At 47.4% G+C, this 20,804-nt stretch overlaps 1 protein-coding gene and 1 long non-coding RNA gene across 2 annotated transcripts in view; one reads left to right on the top strand and one right to left on the bottom strand.

The window, feature by feature from the left end:
• Window positions 1-18,164, top strand: part of Mrps27 (mitochondrial ribosomal protein S27) — an 82,023-nt gene extending 63,859 nt beyond the window's left edge. Inside the window, exons 6-11 of the mRNA XM_028871712.1 lie at window positions 2,875-2,953; window positions 5,036-5,151; window positions 9,687-9,789; window positions 12,074-12,216; window positions 14,454-14,627; window positions 16,955-18,164. Coding sequence (XP_028727545.1) covers window positions 2,875-2,953; window positions 5,036-5,151; window positions 9,687-9,789; window positions 12,074-12,216; window positions 14,454-14,627; window positions 16,955-17,194 — 855 coding nt within the window. The 3' untranslated portion in view covers window positions 17,195-18,164. The remainder of the gene's footprint in view (window positions 1-2,874; window positions 2,954-5,035; window positions 5,152-9,686; window positions 9,790-12,073; window positions 12,217-14,453; window positions 14,628-16,954) is intronic.
• On the bottom strand, window positions 11,764-12,069 carry LOC119088725. The gene is made up of 2 exons (XR_005092425.1): window positions 11,979-12,069; window positions 11,764-11,829 (listed from the first exon to the last, which is right to left on the bottom strand). It is a non-coding gene; the product is annotated as an uncharacterized LOC119088725 (long non-coding RNA).
• Window positions 18,165-20,804: the final 2,640 nt, after the last annotated feature.

The raw sequence follows: 20,804 nt of genomic DNA, 5'->3' as shown, positions 1-20,804 counted from the left end.
CTGTAACTTCAGTTCTAAGGGATTTGATACCCTCACACAGACCTACATGCAGGCAAAACACCAGTGCACAAAAAATAAAAATAAACTAGTAGCTTTAAATTGAAAACAAACCATGAATTTTTAAGCTGAGCGCTGGTGACTTAGACGTTTAATCTCAGCACTCGGGAGGCAGAGGCAGGCTGATCTCTATTCGAGTCCAGCCTGCTCTATAAATCGAGTTCCAGAACAGCCAGGACTGTTACATAGAGAATATTTAACATTATTCTACACAGAAAAATATTGTTAAAGAATTTTAATTCAAAATTTAACAATATTTTATGAAATAAAATAGTATCACCAGACCTTGAAAATTAGAGTTAAAAGGGAAGACTGATTTTATGTTTGACTCTTCTCTGTGAAAAAATGATTTTCATCTGTAACTTAGGCTCAAATCAAACCAACATATGCTCTACACATTATTTGTGTGAAATGATGAATTAAGTAGATGAAGACAGAAGTGACCGGTATCTCTTCCTTATTTTGTGGAAATAAAGCAGCTCTCCCCTCTCCCTGGTAAACCTCCCGTTGGAGGGTTCTAAGTGCCCTGCAAGAGGAATCCAGAGGATGGGATCCAGCTGGAAGGAACACAGTTGAGGGCCGAGTGCCATTTAAGCTATCTCCAGAGGATGCACACGGAGCAGCCTGTGCTGCCCTTTTGCCTACAGTGACGGCAGGGGACTGAGTCAGAGGGGAGACTAAGCTGGATCCTAGATACAGACAGTCACAGTTCAGGCTTCCGTCTCGAGAAAGAAAGGACAGCCCTGGGGGAAGGAAGAGATGAAATCTTGTTCTCTTCATTCCAGAAATTATACTTAGAGAGGAAGATCCCTGAGGAAACAGCTCTAGAAAGGCCTAGAAAAGTAGAGCAAAGGTTCTTTTCTGTCGCTTCCAGGCCTTTTAAAAGGGAAGTCACTGGGTGAGGGGTCAGAAGACCCAGCCCATAATCCCTTAGGTTCTGTCAGCTGCCTGGAACGTCGGCCAGATAATTTTTTTCCTTTTGTGTCCTGGTTTTCTCAACTCCACCTTGAGTGAGTTGTATCAGTGAGTGACAACCTGAGCTGCCCATTAGAGTCACCCAAGGTTTTTAGAAGCTTCCATGTGGAGAGATAGCTGAGTCACTGTGCTCACCATAGGAGCATGATATTTTGAGTTTGGATCCCATGTAAAAAGTTGGGCAGGGCAACCCATGCCTGTGTGTACATGTACACACACACACACACCTCATACACCTCATACAAAAATAATAAACATTACAAATACTTGTATTTACCCCTAATATTCTAGTTTATTTGGCCTTTCTGGGCCTCTCTTGGTCTTTGGGGTTCAAAGCATCACTGAGTGGAAAGCATAAAGATTCTCACACATCCGTCCCAGTACACACACCGCCTTCCCTAACCAGCATCCTGCTCCTGGAATGGGACATCTGCTGGTACTAATGCACTCAGAGTGGAGGACACAGCATTAGCCCCCAGAACCAACAGTTTACATGAGGGTTCCTTCTGATGTTGTGCATCCTGTGCGTGTGGATGAGATGATGTGAGTCTAGCAGAAGTATTCACTGTGATCTGCCTTTTCAGCCTTCTTAGGGACTCTACTTTAGGTTTCACCTGACCCATGGTCAAAGTTGAGAAACCTGGACTGACTGATTTCTTTTCCTTTGTTCTACAAACTTGACCCTGTACCCCAGATTGAATCTTGCTATGTAACCCAAATTGCCCCAGAACCCACCTTAGTTCTGCCTCAGCCTTTGAGGGATTATAGGTGTGAGGCACTACACTTGGCTTGAACCAGTTGATTTCAAAGGTCCTTTCTAGCTTTAATGAATTACCATTCTAAAGTGTTTTGGCTTTAGCCTGCCTTGGACTCATGCTGATGTGGGTGAGTTCTCTGAGAATCAAGGCCCCGACCCTGAGTTGCAGGCTTCCTGGCAGTGTTCCATGTCAAAACACCTAAGGCATCCAGTGCTGCTGCCATGAGTCAGTTGGGGTGATTCACAGCCAAGGCCTTGGAACCTCCCAGGGGAGTAGGTGGGGCAGGAGGGGTTCCCCAGGTGTTTCTGGTAGTTGGCGATGCTATGGAACAGGGAGGTTAGATCCTATTGAAGTAAGAATTGGGGGTGAAACTGTAACTGTGATCTAGGCAGTCAGGAGTCAGGCTCAGGTGTATATGAAATCACAGAAGCCTGCTAAAACTTCAGGGTTCCATCCCAGATCTGATGCTGTGGGCCTGAGATGATGTTTCAGGATCTGGATTGTTACTGTGCTCCTACCAAACCCTGAAGCTGACACTGAAGCATCTTTATTTATTCCTAAAATATTATTCCTAAATTCTGACATCTTAAAAATGCAGGTTAGCAGAATCCAAGGAGCTTGGTGTATAACAAAGTGTTGGCATATTTCTTGGGTATTTAGAAGCTCAAGCCGGACCATATGCTGTAGAATTCCTGCTTTTTTCTTATGGTCTGCTTTTGCATTTTCATTTATACCTTGTGAAAAGAATCACTGGACCAGCCCTGTGCGGAGGAAGGGGATTGGCTCTTGTTGCTGCTGCTGTTTTTAGCTCTGACGAGCTGTTAGAACGGAGTCCTATTTTCACCTGTCTTGTGTCATCTGTGAGACACCCACTCACAACGTTCTCACCCTGACCAACAGTTCCAATTCCCAGACCTCATGAGTCACAGCTTCCGTCTCACTGTCACAGATGCTGTAGAATGACAGTCACATAGCTTAACTCCAGGGGCCACATTTTACCCTGCAGAGTATATAGGCATATATTACAGACTGAATTAGAGAGGGCTTGTGTTTTTATCTTTCTCCATTTTTATTTTTATTACAGGTTCAGTATGGAATTTTTCCAGATAACTTTACATTCAATTTACTGATGGATTATTTCATAAAGAAAGAAAATTACAAAGGTAAGAAACCAAATCACCATTCAGTTAATACAGGGCTTTCAGCTCCCAAGTGGAAGAGTCCAAATGCAGACAGCTTCCTCCTTCTTCATTTCTTAATTACATCTCTTTACCTTACTCTTTTAGTGAGAAATGTTTACATGAAGAAGGAGAAAATTTTACATGAAGATTATTATCATTTATGCAGAAAATTTCAAGTGTCACTCTTCTATTGCTGGGATGGAAAATATCGAAGCATATAAGTGATTATTGAGGAAAATTAATTATATGGGCAATCTGACTTCACTTCCCAAGCTGGTTGAAATGCAGAATACAGAGACTAAAGTAGCAGTGGATTTAGTTTTCATGTGTAATTTTGGAATCTGTAATGGAGAGTTGGCAGGGTTAGATTTACAAACAAAAGGCCAGTGAAATGGCTTCAGTGGGTAGAGGCGCCTGCTGCCAAGTCTAAGGACCTAAGTCAGAGAGCTGGAGTCCACGTGGGAGAGGGGGAGCTGACTCCACAGGATGTCCTCTGACCTCCACACGCACACATGCACATGCAATAAATAAATAATGAATATGTGATTTCAGGAGGGAGGAAAGGGGGGCTTAGAGCTGGAGAGTGGGCTCAGCATGTCAGAGCACTGGTTGCTCTTATGTAGGACGCAGTTTAGTTCCCCACACCACATGGCAGCCAACAACCATCTGTCACTCCGCCTCTAGAGGACCTGCCGTCCTCTTCTTGCCTTCTTAGGCACTACAGATGTAGTGCACAGACATACATGTGGCCAACACCCATATACACATGAAGCTAAAAATAATAAATCTTAACAGCAACGAAAGACGCTTTAATGATTGTGGTCTTTGGAAATATTGAGTGCTTATTTAAAAGAAAATCTCACCCAGCATGGTGGTGGTGCACACCTTTAGTCCCAGCACTTGGGAAGCAGAAGCTGGCCCATCTCTGTGAGTTCAAGTCCGGCCTGTCTACATAGTGAGTTTCAGACTCACCAATGCTACATAATGAGACCGAGTCTCAAAAAAAAAGAGAAGAAAATCTCTTCCAGGTCCTTATTTTGCTAGATTTACTAGATGCTTTACTGGTCTGTCTGTCTGTCTCAGTTTTCCCATTTGCAAAAAGGGCAAAAACTTGATGCCTGTTAGCCTCCCGAAAAACCATCACAGCATTTATTTGCAAAACCGGCCAGGAACAGCTGCACATCGTGCTGACTCTTCTGTAACTGTGAGTGTGTACAGTGAGCAGAGGAGCATATACACTCAGTTGGAAGCATTTGTTGTGCTTGTGACGTGCAAGCATTGTTTCAGTGTTAGCATTGACATTCTCTACCTTGAGCACAAGTTACTGAGGGAAAGAAATTGTTTGAACTCGGCTTTATTGACTTTTGTCTGTGCTGTAGAATATCATGGGAAAATAGGAGTCATCCAGGGCCTGTTCTTCTGTGACCGGCATTTATGTAGAAATAAATAGCATACGTGTATGTTATACTCAGGGGCTTATAATTTATGAAGGAACATTTTCCTCTGCCTTCTTTCAAGTCTTTTAAACTGATCTTTATTATCCCTGTTTCCATCTGAAATAATTCCCGGGATTCGGGAGTTCCTCTAGCCTTTGTCTTGTGTTGCCTCAACAGTGAGAAAGCTTCCTAACAGAGAGAAGCAGGCAGCCTGCTTGCTTGTCAGGGTGACCTTGACGGTGGGGTGCCTCTTTCCCCATGCCTTACTCTTCTGGCTGATGGACACTGTGTGAGTGAGGCCTTATCTTGTTGAAGTAAATAGAGCAGGCAGCATTTGATCATTGGGAAAATACTGCTCACAGGGACACGCAGTGCTTTGGCGCATGTTTGAAGTCATGGATACAAAAGCCCTGATTGAGTATGTGCACACACAGTATGTGCAGGAGATGTGCGTGGCTTGGAAAGGACCTGCTTCCTAGAAAAACCAAGACCAAAGCCTGTGTTTCCTTCTTCTTAACTCTGCTTATTTTCCCATTGCACTGCACTTCGCAAGAGTGTTTATGTTTAGGGATATGATGATGTTACCTACAACTGATTTCCTCTCGTTCTTACCTTCATCTTCTTCCAGATGCTTTAGCTGTGGTTTTTGAGATCATGATGCAAGAAGCCTTTGAAGTGCCGTCCACCCAGCTTCTCTCCCTCTATGTCTTATACCATTGCCTGGCAGAGAAGACAGACCTCACAGTAAGTGATGTGCCCTAACGCAGAGCTGAGAGCTCGAGGCAAATCGAGCATCGGCTGCCGGGGTAGATGGAAGAGGGCAGAGGAAGCCTTGCTCTCCGAATCCGAAGAGAAAAGGCTGTGTGCAGCCAGAAATGAACGTTCATTCGGTGTGTTTTGTTCTCTCCATAGTGGAGCTGGACGCTTCCCAAGTGAAAGTCCTTACACACATTTGTGGGGGTAGCGGAGGCTGTTTTTGTTTTGATAAGGGCGGAGGGGTTAACCCAGGGCCCCTTGCATGCTAGGTAAGCATTTTACTACTGAGGTACAACCCTAGCCCCTTGTGGGCAATATGAAACTTGAGCCAAGTCAAGTGAGCTCAGACATTCTGCAGTGAGTCATGGATCGTCGCTGACAGCCAGACATGGCAGGCTGAAGAAGCAGGTGGGCCGCCAGTTTTGACCGTGAGCTAGTGTGGTTAATTGTGACTGTCTTGTTTGTGTCAGAGTTTTCCTACAGTTGCTCCACGCCAGTTGTGTTCCAGAATGTGCAGCATGCCAAGCTTTGGCTTCAGCGCTTGAGTGGGATATTTACTTATGGTTTACTGTTAGCCTAAGGAACCAGTGGTGAGAACAGCAGAAACTGATGCTAAACGGCACTTGCTCTGTACTGTACTCTGTTCTTGGCTCTTAGATGTATTGATGTCTTTAATCTTCACAGGAACTCTACAGAGATGGGGAGACTGAGGCATGGAGGTAGTACAGAATAACCGTGGCACCGGTAGATGATGCCAGGCATTGTGGTCCTGTGTTCTGCCCTTATTCAGTAGCAGATCAGAAAACCTCCGTTTGGATAGGAGCGGAAATGTCCTCCAGTCCAGCGCTCATTCCACAGACCTGAAATGTTCTGTTTTACTGAGTGTCATGACCTGTGGTGTAGCTTATATTCACAATTAAGTTATTAAGTATATATTGAACCTCCTTTTTAATCAGTCGCCAATTACTACAGACTTAGCAGTTAAACAGACCTTTTCTGCTTATAGTCTAGCACTTTAAAAACAAGGGGCTAGGGAGATGGCTTAGTGCTTAAGAGCGCCTATTGCCTATTGCGCTTGCAGGGGAACTGGGTTCAGATCCCAGCACCACGTGGTGCCTCACAGCCATCTAAAACTCGAGTTCCAGAGGACCCGCTACCCCGTTTAACCTCCACAGACCCCAGGCATGCACAGGTGCACATACACACAAGTGTATGTGCAAAACAAGCATGCAGTTACAAAATTAGGACCTAATGAGTACTACACAAGAGAAGTCAATGAAAAGCCCTCCTTGAAGAGTTTTCCTTGTTCTTTAAACTGGAATTGGTTAGAAAGGGAAAATACCTAAGGAGGGATTTACAAGGTTAATATATGAAAGATGAATCATTGTTAGCTAGTTAAAGAGGAAATGCATATGCCAAACTGGCAGAAAAGAACACGGTAAGTGAAAAGGTGCTAAAGGAAGCTGGGCACAGTGGTACATGTCTATCACCCCTGCTCCTGCAGAGACTAAAACAGGAGGATTGCTTGAGTTCCCAGAACTGGAGACTCAGTGTTACCTGGGCAATGTAGTGAAGACCCAGTTGGGGTTGGGGGAATAGGCTGGAGGAAGACGGGCCACGTCACGTGTGCTTACCTGGCAGGGGAATACCATGATCGTGATGGTTGATGTCCCAACAACAAAGAGGATGTCAGGGGCATGGGCTGTGAGTGAGCTCAGACTAGGCCATTTTGCTGTCATCCAGAAATAGTGAGGCGTTTTCTAGTTTTAAACAGGAGAGTGTTATAATCAGATTTGTGCTTTGAAGCCATCCCTCAGTTGGAAGGTGGGGTGGATCAGAGCAGGGGAGGGGTCGCTGTAGACAGACTCGTTTAGAGACTTGGGGAGTCTGAGAGGAGCTGATGATAGAGGAACAGCCACCATGAGGTGGAACCAGAGTGCCCACTCGATACTTGGAGACGTAAATATCAGGTGAGGAGGAGCCAGATACAGATGTGCGGATCAGATGTCAGGTCCTCGGTTTCCAACTCACCTGGACGAAAAAGGGATGTATACTTGCAAAAGGAACTCTGGGGCAAAGACAGTTTTGTAAGGAAACAGTTAATTTGGCTCTGACCATGTTGCATACTTGGAATACTTTGAAGCAGTCCAAAGATTTCTCAGTTGAACTTCTGACACTTTTGGAGCTTTACATCTATATGTAAATGTGTGCAAATGATCTGGAGAGAAAAGCAAATGGAAATCAATGTCATATACATAACAGATGTCAGCATACATATGTCAAACACATACACACAAATTTGTGTCTGTCACAAATTAAGGAGGAAATTTGGAGTGTGTTGAACCACACAAACCATGGAAAGAATGGCCTAGGAGAAAGGGTAGATAAGATGGGAATAACGCAGGGTCATTGAATTTACTGACATCAGAGCAGTAAGTGGTCCATTTTATCTCCATAGAGAAACAGCAGGAAGCCAGATTAGGATGGATTAGCGGGGGATTGAGAAGTGTACAGAAGAGACAGCAAGTATAGGTGACTTGGGGTGTCTAGTTTGTGAAGAGAAGTGGGGGAGGAGGAGAGAAGATGAAGGCATAGCATAAAATGGGCCAACCTCGCTGAAGTGGCACCTGGCAGTCCACACTACCAGTAGAGGATGCTCTAAAGTGCTTAGGACCAAAGTGGAGTTCAGATTTGTTTAAACTGTGGAATGTTTGCAGTGAGATACATTGGAGGCAGAACCAAATCTTCATCCATGTTTTATGTATACTTTAGACACTTACCCTAAAGGTGATATTTATGCATTATGTTTAATTTGTATATGAAATGTGTCATGTAATGTGACATTTTCTGCTTTCAGAGTTCAATGAGTTCTAAAGCTTGGAGCATTTTGGGTTTTCAGATTAGGGATGCTCAGCTCATGTCATCTCAGACCCTGTCAACAAACTCTACTGGTCCCAGCATGTCACAGATAGCTATTGCTTGTATATTTGCTGGCCATTCAGCTTCCAGTTCCTGTTCTAATCCTGATACTGTGGCTCATCTTTTCTGCACAGGAAAAAAAAAAGGTTTCAGACAGTGAGATGGTCCAGTAGATAGGGTGCTTACCATCAAACCTGATGACCTGGTTGATCCCTAGAATCCACATGGTGCAAGGATCGAACTGACTCATACATGTTGTCGTCCCATCCCCCACTCCATACAGGCATGTGCTCACATATATACATAGACATACTAAAACAAATAAGTATTTGAAGCCAGCCTGGTCTACAGGAGCAAGTTCCAGGCTAGCCAGGACTACATAGTGAAACTTCTCAAAAACAAAATTCAATTGAAAAGTAAGTATAAGAAAAGGCTTCTTACTTACTCTGGACTGGACCCACTTTTCAGTCAGGGGAGAAGCAAACTTGTCTAGATTATAGTGTCAGCTTTGGGAAGTGTAGTTCAGTGGTACATTAGCAGGCGTAAGGCCCTGGGTTTGCTGTCCAGCACATGCACAAAAACCAGAATGGTTTGCATTGGAAAAGTGACCAGGTCCTTAATTAGCAGCTCCTCCTTATCTGCCCTGTGGGAGCCTATGTGGAGTTTCCTTTCCGGGGGACCCACTGTTTCCCCGGGTGTAGGGAAATCTCAAGAACTGCAGGAGTCATGGTCAGGACCTTGAATACCGCAGAGCCTCGCTCCATGGCACCGCTTGCAGCTGCAGACCTCCTGCCTTCTCTGCCTCTTCCCTAGTTCTTGGGGCAGACTGTGCAGCCCGCATGTGTGCTTTGGGGAAGGGCTGCAGCGCTGGCTGTGTGGGGCATCCAGAGGATTACCGCTCCTGGTGTCTGGGTTGTTGCCGCACCTCCTGCGAGCTCTGCATTTGTTACTGGTGTGTGGCAGCCTCAGCGAGGCTTGTGACTTTGCCTCCTTTTTTTCTTTTCATGTCTCAAAAGACTTCAATTTTATTGCAGTACAAATTTACACCCTAGGTTGAAAGACATAGTCACTAAGTGTTTCTGATTGCCTAATTTGTTTTCAAGAGGCACAAATCTATCTAAAAGCAACTTAATGGTGGTACTTATTTTACCAGTGTGAAGGAGTCTACGGTTGCTATGTTGTTAGTGTTCTTTCTCCCTCCCCCTGGAGCTGTGTAGTATGAAGCCGACATCATGCAGGGCCTCTTTGATGCTCTCAAGTCAGCGTGGGGCTGGAGTGGACTCTATTTTCTTTTCTTTTTCCTGACTGTAAAAGGCACTGGTTCATTACCAAAAGTAAAATAATGAGAAACGCGAAGAAGAAAACCAAAACGACTTCATGATTTCACCAGCTAGGAATCTTTTGAGTTATATATAGGGCATTTCTGTTCTGACGTTTTTCTAATATAAATACCTTTTATTTATAGTATTGGGATAGCTTCTATACAACTTGGTTATTTCCATAAGCTTACTAAATGCAAGCTATTTGATGTCATGAAAAGGTTCACATTTTGCGTGAAGTACCCATGGCTTTAATAGGCAGTGATCTGCCGTCTTCTGTTGCAGTGGGAAGAAGAGAGGAACTTGGGGGCGTCCCTGTTGCTTCCAGGCCTAAAACAGAAGAACACAGTGGGCTTGAGCTCCCAACTCTACGGCTGTGCGCTTCTCGGTAAGCTAAGTGAGCCGTGTTAATGCTGTTGTTTGTGGAGAGATGTGGCCATGGCTTTTTGTCTCATCATAAAATTAAAATGCCATTTAAATTTACTGATGGAGTTATAACTCACATACATAGACAACAAAATGGCCCTCCATGGCCTTACAGTTATGAACAGTCAAGAGATGTCATAAGACCTGTCACCAGTGACAGGGTCAGAACTGATTGTGTCAGCTGTAGTGAAACTCATTTATGGTCCGTGGAGGAAGAGGGAAGCATAAAGAACGTTCTGGCACTCTGTCCAAAGAACTAGTCAGTCTTTCACAGTGTCCAGCTCTAGTCCCGGAGGTCAGATAGAGTCACGTTCAGCTTGGGCTTTGACTTCTTCGTTTCAGGTGAGGGAGGAGAGCTTCAGAGAGCTCACTCTGGGGGAGCCCCTGTTGGCCCCGTGTGAGTGTACAGACCAGGTGCAGCGGTGACTTTGGTGCCACTGCTTTGGAAGTGGGGCACATGCAGAGGACAGCCTCGGGTGTGTGGGGTCTGGGCAGACCATCCAGCCTGACTGCACCCAGTGCACCCCAGTCACAGGGGTTCATCAGATCCCCATCCCACCCCGTTCTCTCAGAAGGCAGGCCTCCGCCGAGAGTGCCTTTTCTTTGCTCTTTGCGTCTGCCTGTCTTTCTGAGGTGTAGCTCTCTCTCTGCTGTCAAAGCTTTACCAACAAAATAGAGTGTGGGTTCTTGGATGCTGGTCCCAATATAAACTACCGAGAGCCCTGTCTCTCAATTTGTCAGACCGGCCAGCAAACTAAACCCAGAGTGTTCACTCTTTTTTGTTGTTTAGTTTGATCTGAAGGTTTTGTTGTTGTTTTATTTGGAGAGTTTGTTTGGGGTTTTTGGTTGTTTGGTTGAGACATGAATCCCCAGCAGACCTTGAATTCACTGTGTAGTCACACAGGAATACTGTGAACTTCTGATCCTCCAGCCTCTACCTCTTAAGTGCTAGAATTACAGGCATGCCTGATTTATGTGATGCTGTGAACTGAACCCAAGATCTTAGGTGAGCCCTTTACCAGCGAGCTATGTATCCTCAGCCTTGGTTTTGGGCCTTCAGAGATAAGTTCTTGCCATAGCCCAGGCTAATGTCAAACTTGAGTCTTCCTGTGTCCTCTCCCTAGGCACTGTGACTGCAGGTGTATGACACCATATCCAGCCTGCAGCTCTTGTTTGAAATTGCATTTTGCTGATTTGCTTCCTATTTAGTTATTGATTTGCATTTTCCCCTTTTGTGTTCAGATTAATGTTCAGGACTGCTATACTGCATGGCTCATTCAGAAAGTTGGCAAGGCTAAGAAAATGTACTTGGCTGTTGTTTATGGGTAGAGGCCCTGGTCCCTTGTGATAGGCAGCCATGCCATCAAACACCCCGCCCCATCCCTGCTCTGATTGTGTCTGCTCTGCCCCCTCGCTGGACTCAGGCCAGCAACCCAGAATGATCCCCGTCCAGCCCAAGCACCTTAAAGATCTAAAATTAGCCGTCACCTGAGGAGCTTTGTCTGCTGGTATCCTCCTATGGCTTCCCAAATCCTCCTTCCAGGAAAGATGGCTGGAGGCAGACTTAAGACCCAGCTGCTCAAGGTGACTTTGCTCGCCAGTGCTTAGAGGGCTCTGGTCCCTGGTGCCGAGGCCCCTGGACTTCCCAGGATCCTCCTACCCCACCACAGCCTGTATGACGGTTTGGGGGACCCAGGGGGAATTCAGGCCCCGAGAGCCAGAAGGTTGCTAGGACTCTGATTTAAGAACTGATAATACACAAAGAAAAGAAGATTTGGGGTTGTTTGTTTGTTTTTTCCTTTCTCTTTTCATAAAGACAATAGATTGCCCGTTTGGCTTTTTTTAAAACCTGTCACACATTTCCTGGCAGAGGGACATTGTCAGATGTTCACAGGATTTTCACAGTAGGAAAGTTGTTAAGTTTTTTTTTTTTTCCTTGGGAAGGTTTTGGCCTTGAAACAAAAATAGTGTTTCCGTCTTCTTGTGTCTTCAGGGCAGCCTTCTGTAGAAAAAAAAAAAAAAAAACTCTGTCAGCCTCTCACAGTTCCTCAGCCCAGTGACTCATGGGCTCTGGTGGATCTCCAGGCAGATGAAACACGTAAAACCAATTCACAAAGCTTGCGTTTAAAATGTCAGGCTGCGGTCCCTCACCTAGGCTGGTGTTTGCTGGTGCCTTCCCCAGCCTTTGGCTGCAGACATGCTCGGGAGACCCAGCTGAGGAGTCTTCGTGGTTCTTTTGGCCACAGGAAAGGTGGAGCTGCAGCGAGGGCTGCGGGCCGTGTACCACGACATGCCTCTGATGTGGGCACCAGGCTACCTTGACAGAGCCCTTCGAGTGATGGAGAGGGTGGCCTCCTCCCCCGAAGACCTCAGGCTGTGTGGAGAAGCGGTATGTTCCTGCACCCCCACTCCGTCAGATGGCGTCATCGCTGTTGGTCTGGGTGGTTCGAATTTGTTCTCTTGGCTTCCCCTCCCCCGCTCTCTATGTTTGTCTAGAGTTGGTATTTATTCCGTGGAAAAGGAGGAAAAGAAACCACAATGTTACTGACAAGAAGGCAATGGGAAATAAGGTTATTGTTGATTCATTCATATACCTCGTTATGTAGGGGGAAAACTGTCCCCTCCCCTGAAATTCAAACTCAGCTCAATAAACACCATCCTCTTCACCATCCCATACCCCCATCCAAAGGGAATTAAAGGTGGCGTAAGAAAGATTAAATAATCTTGGTAGATTTATACCTCATGTAGTCTGGAAAGACTAGGTAGCAACTCTCTTTACTACTCCTTGGCTCTTGGTCTTTGCCTCCCAAGTATAAGTTCCTGAGTTCAGATGCTCAGAAGCACCCAAAAAGCCAGGCACAGCAGTGCATGCTACAGTCTCAGTAATGGCAGCCTGGGAAGCAGAGAGACATGGATCGCTGGAAACTCACTGGCTGACTAGCCTGGACTACTCGGCGAGGTTCCAAGCCAAGAGGCCCCATCTCAAACAAAAAAAGCAGAAAATGCCTAAGAGTGACACCTGAGATTGTCCTCTGAAGTCCACATGCAGACACACGAACACCCAGTCAGTCTTCATCAGCCACACAGAACCTGGATACTGGAGAAGACTCGTCGGTCTTCCTTCCCATGGACTGTCCTGTGGTACATGTCTGATGCTGTCTGTGTCACATGGTCCTGTCACTTTGCCTGTCTGAAACATTGTCTTCCCACCTGTGCCAAAGTTCTTTTCTCAGTCACCTGAACCCCGACACTGAGTTCCCTAGGCACAGCCAGACTAGGAAACGGTGGCTTTACAGCGGCTTTACATCGAACACCGAGCTGTTCCCTCCCGGCCCTGCTGCTCCGTCCAGAGAGGCCCAAACACTGCCTTCCCAAAATGAAAGGTGGCCTTGGAGCCACTCATTTGTGTGGACTTGACCTTGAACACACTGAGGCTCACCCGAAGCTTGCATTTCAGTCAGGAGACACTCAGTCCGGTACCTACTGAGACTACATTCAGTCATGCTGACTGAATCCATCACATTCTTTCCCAGTCGTTATAACCAAGGATACACACTTGGAAATGTCCAAGGATACACACTTGGAAGTGTGTGTGTGTATGAAGCTGGCTGTATTCAGTGTTGGTAATTAAAAACACAAGTTATGCACACATCCTTCACCAGGGATAATTTTTTCTAATTTCAGCCAACTTTGCATTCTTTTTATTCTAATTTATAGGAATATATTCAAATGTCAACAAGAATGTGATATATAGCGCGTAAAGTATTAGCAGCAATAAAGCCTTGGAGCTTGGTGCTTTGTTCTCCTGTGACATTGATGGAGTTAATCAGCATCCAAGCAGGTGCTTCTGCAGGCTTGGCTGCTATTTCCTTCCCATCTCTAATGACCAAGCCCTGTGTGGGTTAAGGGGGGTGTACCACACGGTGGAGGCGGGGGAGTAAGAGAGCCAGACAAAAAGACCCTCCCTGTTTTCAGTTGCTTACTATTTAAGTCACAGACACCCCCTCATTAAAATGAATTTCCTGTGTGCATCTCCGGCCATGGCCAGCAGCTTCTATGGATTAGACTGATCCCTAATTTATACTACTCTGTGAGCTGAATCTTCCCGGGGGTAGAGGGGAGGTGCCCATAGCCTGTGGCTTCCCCATGCATTCAGAATAGCCTTTTGTTGTTTGTGGTCTATGGTGGTCTTTTCTTTCCCTTTGTCCCAATTCCAGACGACTCCAAAGACAGACATGAAAGTGGGGGAGGTCCTTTAGTGCCCATCAAACGTAATTCCTGGGTTCCTACCTGGCTAATTACAAACAAACTCAATTTACCATTGTGCTAATCACTCGGACAGGTGATTCTTAGCTCATGTCTGTAGCTTTTGTTTTATACTGAGTTCTTCATGCTGTCTGAGAGGGCATGGCTGATGTACAGAGTTGTTGTGTTTCCTTCTTTTTTCCTTGTCTGCAGCACTGGGGATTGAACCCAGCACCTCCTGCATGTTCAGGCATTCCAGGAACCCCTGCCATTCCCACAATGGTATCCTCAGTCTTGGGGGTCCCCCCTTTCCCTTTCTTTGTCTCTGACCTTCACAAAGTCCAAACAGATGATGTCACTGACCCTCTTTGTGTCCCTCAGCTCAGTGTGCTGGACGGAGTCCTGACGGTGCTGACCTCTCCAGCTGACCAGGCCTCAGAGGAGCCACAGCCCCAGGACGCTGAGGGCAGCTTGGGCTCAGCAGACCTGGTGGAGCAGCTAGACATCGAGGAACCAGAACATTCCAAGCTCCCCCGATACCTGGAGCGATTTAAGGTGATTCAGAGCAGCAATTGAGCCCCACCCAGCCGTGCATAAGCACGCTTCTCTCTGGTGATGGACAGGCAGGCTTTTCCTGCACCAGTCACACACAAAGGCATTAAAAAAGCACAGCGAGAATTGCATGTGTATTGCTTCCCAGAGGCTGTGGCCTTAAGAGAAACAGGTGGAATTTTTCTGAGTTGTACTTGAGCTAATCAGTCACAGTGTTGTTCACTAAGGCAGCATGGCATCCCCAGTGATCCCTCATATGTGCCTGACGGGTGGATGATGCCTTGCCTCCTCTTAACAAGGGCCTGACTTCCACTCAGGGTGGAGTGTCTGGTCCTTTCTCTACGCTACACCAAATATGGTCGATCGGAAACCCAGTTAGACACCAGTCACATTTTCAGCATGCAGAGATAAGATTCAGGCATCTTTTATGGCTGGTGGCTGGCAGCTTTGTGCTATTCAGGGGGGTGTTAGAGATACTGCCTGACACTTCATGACATGTAAACAGGTTTCCAGAACAGCACTGAGCACTCAGGCTGGCTTTGAACTGTGTCCTAAGATCCTCTGCCGTCAGTGTCAGGGAAGAAGATCCATGGTCCTCCTCCATGCCTCTTTCTTGTTCATTTAATACAAAGAGAAAGAATTCCTTTCTAATTATTAAGTCATTATAATTATAATTATGAGTGTAAAAATGCCTCCTCCATGCCAGCTGGTCCGCTGGACCTCTGCACAGTGGGTAGGGAGAAATGTTGCTGGATTCTTACCCGTAAGTCTGTGTCTTCTGAACCAGCAATGGGAAGCCTCCCTTATCATAGTGGGATCCCATTATATTTCAGACAGTTGTTTCTCTCGGGACTTCTGTAAGCGAGGTCATCGCCCAGCTTCTCTCTGTAATTTGAAACTGAGAATAAAAAATTAACATTCCTATCATACCCCAAGAACAAAGCAAAGTGGAGAATTTATACACAGTCCTTCCTCCTAACTTTGCCTGTCAGTGTACAAAGCTTAGAGAAAATCCTCCTTCACCCTGCAGATTCTCATTCACCACGTTCTTCAACAGTTCCGAGTTTTGTCGTCCGAGGATGGAGACCTGTGCCTTCATTAACCTCTCAGCCATCATACTTCCACAGGACGCTTTTTGAAAATTCCGAACAGAACAGAAACATGTTTGTAGCCTGCTGGCTGTGACCTTAGCCGTGGTAGACCCTACGGGGCTCCCTTATCCTCACCCGACGCCTGGGTAGGGGAGCCTCGGCTTAACACGACCCAGCACTGAGCCTGTCGGGGCTGGAGTTGACTTTGGGCAAAACTCTGCTCCCTCACAGTTGAGATTTTATTCTGGTGTCCTTGGCTATCTCCTTGGCTTCAGACTACCTGGAAAATGATGTCAGAAAGAAACCATTTTCAGTTTGTATTTCCTTTTCTTCCTGTTAGCTGATTTTCATTAGTCTGAGGTAATCCGTTTGGGGCTTAGTTCTCTGTAATTAGACCTGTTGGCTCCTTGGAGCTCACCGGCCTTCCTCCTCCCACCGTTCTTGCTGGCCAGGCCTTATCCTGTCCTCTACGTCCCCTCGGGATGGGAATGTGGATGGACATCTGCTGCTAAGCTGCAGCTGAGGCCTAAAAGCCACTTTCTGGTGATGTATATCTTGAAGCACTTAAGTAGATTAATGCTTTTAGTACTTCTTCGGGAATACCGGGCTGACCCAACTGGCTGCCACCTCAGATGGAGCTGTAAGCAGGCAGGAGGTAAGGGCCAAGCTGCAGGGGAGCGCAGCAGGTGGAGGCCGGCCGCGTGCCCGCACTCAGAAAGCTGGTTAGCATTAGTGAGCAATCCCTGAAATGAGTTCCAGCTGTTGGAAGAATCCCAGGGTAGGGACTCCACTGAAGTCAGTTAAATGAAAAGACAGGGATGCGCTGGCTCTGCTTTCAGAAGTCTCCGCCATCTTGTTTGCATCCTAGAGTCCTGTTCCTCAGAGCTCACTGCTTGCTTAGGAGCAGGCCGGCGTGGACATGTGTGTCACACCCCTGCTGTCCTCGTGGCTTAAATAAGAGCTGAAAAGGACGCAGGGAGTGGGCGGTGGGGTTGCACTCTGTGAGTCAGGGTGGTGTGATTACGCGCGTGGCTGCGCTGCGTATCTCTGAGTAACTGCCGAGCTGGAGAAAGTAGCTCCAGGCAGCTGCACCTGGAGGAGAGCCTGGGCGCTTCCTGCAAAGCATCCTTTCCTGCGAGCAGATTGTGTGGCTGGGTAGCAGAGGACTTAATTGCCTCTCATTTCCTTTTTCTCCCACCTGCTCCCTTATCTTAATTTTTGTCCCTTTGTTTCCAACAGGCCTCTCAGTCTAAACTGCAGGAGTTGGGCAGGATTGAGGGAGAAAGCCTTTTGACCCTGACCACCCAGCTTGTCAAAGACAAACTCCCCGCATGTGAGGCCGAGGACCTGGCTGCTTATGAGCAGAAACTGCATGAGTGGCACCTGGAGCGGATGCAGTTGATCCAGAGGGAACAGGAGCAGAGGGAGAGATCGAAGCAGGAATACCAGGCCCTGAGTGCAGCCAAGACTGCAGCCTAGAGCGCCGCGGGCCAGCCCTGCTGGAGGACTGTGTGGGCCAGCCCAGTGTCCGGCACAGACAGATGGACTCAGCCTGCGCTGGCCAGCTTCTCCTTTTCTCTCAGCAAGCCATGCATAGCCCGAAAGCCACCGTGTGCTGCATGTCAAGACACTGTCTGCCCATCCAGATGTCAAGGGCCGGGGAACTAAGGAAGTGGCAAATGATTGGCCAAAGCCTCCACCTAAAATCTCTAACGGGCTTCCGGGGCTCACAGTGGAGTCCTGGGCACAGAGTGTGGAACGTTCTCAGTACCTGGTGAGGGAGATGGAAGAAGCTGCAGCTGAGGGATCGGGTCTGCAGCACAGAGTTTGACCGGTTTCTGGCCCTTGCCCAGGCACGTGGGGCCACAGGCTGCATGTCCTGAGACCTTGTGCCCCATAGTCCCGACCAGTGCAGATACCCTGGTGATTAGGCCTTGGGTGCTCCCACATTCCCGGTACCCCTTTCCCACCACACCACGCCCTCCTCTTTCCCCTCTGGGAGAAGTCCAGCACAGGTCTCCAGACCACAGCCTCACTAGATTTCTGATTGTGGGAACCCACGGTGACATTTAGAGATGTGGGGGCTTTTTGAGAGAAACTGCCCTGGATGTGAGGTCCTTGTGGCCTGACTGGAGTAACTTTTCCCACACATTGTCAGAGACGTAAAATGAACCTTTGGTCCATGCGGTGTGCACACATGTACACACAGACAACTTTAGAGCAAGCCTTTCTGTTAAAGGAGAAAAGGGATGGAACTTGAAGTGCGGAGGTGACAGAAGTCAGTGCAGACGGTCAGAAGGTGGGACGTAATCTTCCGGGAAGCCTCTCGGTTAGAGGTTCGGGGACTCGGCTGCTGTGTGATGTAGCCTTTCAGGGCAGTGGTGCATCTTTATTCAAGGCTGTATTCTTCTATCAAAACCTGGAGAAATAAAGACGCCAAATCCTCTCAGCCCATTTATCTCTGGTGAAAAGGAGGGAGAGGGTCCTGCCTTTTTCTTACTGTTTTGAACAGCACATTTTAGGCCTCTTCCATCAGACTATGACAAGTGTAATCATGACAGTCATTACTCACAGTCATCAGAGACTTGCGGTGTGCCAGCATCTTGAGCCCTGGGAGGTAGCACCATTATCCCCATGCTGTAAGGAAGGAGATAAAGCGAAGTTCAGCTGCTGCTGCCCCAGCCCACACTGCCCTCCATGTCTAACCTCAGCCAGGGTCCTCCCAGCTGGTAGCACTGACTCATCACCAAAAGTCAGGGCTGGCATCCTGGTTTATCCAAGGCAGGGTTTTCTTGGCCATTCCTTTATAGGTCAGGAGAAATCCAGTGGCGGCCAAGGAATGACCATTGCTGTTGAAGCATCTTGTTCATTCTTTGGCTCCTAATTTTCCCTCCATTCTTCTTTCCCCAATGCCCCTATTGCAATTCCAATCCTCCCTCAAAGAGACATTCCTGTCCCTGAGTCACTGCCCTGGCGGCGGGAGCTTGCGAATTCCCCCTCAGTCCCCTGTGACTGTCCTAGGAGCTCCTGACATTCCAGTCCACCATGCCTTCCCGCACACCTGTCTCCTGAACTGTGATACCCTCTCTTCCTTGACAAGTGAGGCTTCTAGCTGTAGCTGCCCTCTGCCCGTCCGTTGACGTCTTCTGTGCAGTGGACAACCTTGATAACCTAGCCCAGCACAGACTTTGCTCCTTGCTCAATCTGGGAGAAGCTGGGGCAAACTACCCAAGGTCTCAGGTTTGAGGTCCCTTTCTCTGCTTTTATTTCATACATGACCCCTGTAGCTGAATGATGCCCTTTGGGGAACCTTTAACCACTGCAGAAAATAAGTACATGTAAATGGCTGGTGAGGAGGAACAAGGAATTAGAACTGGGTGTAAGGAGCATTTTTAGAAGCCCGTGTCATTTGGGTCATTGAGTGGGGACAGTCAGAGAGAGGTTCAGGTGGAGGCAGGTTTCCTGCCTGTGTACAACAAAGGATGTAGAAACGGGCTTGGCAGAGAAGCAACCCACGAGGGCTATCACCATCTGCCTCTGTTGCCTAGAGATGCTTGAGGCCCTCATAACCCATGCCAGTGAACTGAGGTTAGGACTATCTCCTCCTGTGAGCTCTGAGCCACCACTTAAGGGCCCTCTCCCTGCTCCATTCTGATGACCTTGAGTGGCATGCTTCCTCTGCCTGTATGGAATCTGACCCTCTGCCGGCTCTCCTGGCCTCCCGTGACATAGACATCACTGTGGCAGGCCCATTTTCCTGAGACTCAATCTGGAGCTCCTGACATACCAAAGTGAGTCAGGTTTCGGCTTTGCTCTGTGTCCGTCTTCCCTGTCTCTGGGCTCTTCAATTATGGTAGGTAAGACAGTCTTGCTGTGTAGCCCAGGCTAGCCTCACGCTCGAGCTTATCCATCCTCTGCCTCCTAAATACTGAGATGGCAGGTGTGTGCCCCAGAGAAGTGGGCACCATTTGGAATCAAATGGAGCCAGTGAAGAGAAGAGAATATTCATTTTAAGTGCTTCCTTGCCTGGCTTCCCACTGCCATGGAATTGAAGAGATCGAACCCAGAGCCCACCCTCATCCCTCTAGGTTTTTATGAACCATCCTCAGGGCACATTTGCAGTCAGCTCCTGTCCATTTTGTGAATTCTGAATGAATTCTCTGAACTCACCAGTGAGAGTGCCACCAGACCTTCAACTCCATGAAGACAGGAGCTCTTCCCTTCTAAAGTACTGTATCCAGAGAACAGTAATCACCGTGACTGAGTAGACTTTCCTCTGAGGTTGGAAGTCTGAAGACTGAGCTGTATTTCTCTCCCAAAAGAACTACTGACATGCCGGGCGGTGGTGGCACACGCAGGTGAATCTTTGTGAGTTCGAGTCCAGCCTGGTCTACAAAGTGAGATCCAGGACAGACTCCAAAGCTACACAGAGAAACCCTGTGTCAAAAAGAGAGAGAGAGAGAGAGAAAGAGAAAGAGAGAGGGAGGGAGGGAGGGAGGGAGGAAGGAAGGAAGGAAGGAAGGAAGGAAGAAAGAAAGGAAGAAAGAAAGAGAACTACTGACGTGCACAAGGAAACCTGTAATTCAGACCCAGTGAAATTTGTCCGGTAGAGTTTTTACAGGGAGAGAGAGCATATCAGAATGATCACTGTCCCACTTGTATCCTACGTACCTGCTTACCTGCCTCCAGGCAGACAACTAGAAAGCGAAGAATCCAGAAGCCTACACCACCACACCCAGCAAAAGCTAATATTTATTGATCGTTCCTAGCCAGATAGCATATTAAACTCTTTGTATGCAGTGTGGTAATTAACCCATAAGAACGTGGTGAGTATTGTTGCAGCTGGGCTTCCCCCATGTATGAAAACAAAGCCTTAGAAGCACCAAGGCCACCCTCAATGGGCCGGAGAGCCGGAGTCAAGCCGGCTCAGACTGGCGGGTCCTTGTTTGGAATACCCACCCCCACACAACCTCCCACACAAAAGCAGGCTAGAAGACAAGGACTCAAATGGAGTGATCCAAAGAAGGTAGGTAAAGGGGGGAGAAATTCAACAGGGAAAGAGGAAAACCAAGGGAAGGGCACAATTATG

The sequence above is a fragment of the Peromyscus leucopus genome, chromosome 11, assembly GCF_004664715.2.
Source record: "Peromyscus leucopus breed LL Stock chromosome 11, UCI_PerLeu_2.1, whole genome shotgun sequence".
Taxonomy (NCBI): domain Eukaryota; kingdom Metazoa; phylum Chordata; class Mammalia; order Rodentia; family Cricetidae; genus Peromyscus; species Peromyscus leucopus.
The sequence above is the reverse complement of the archived record's forward strand: the minus strand, read 5'-3'. Positions and strand labels throughout refer to the sequence as shown.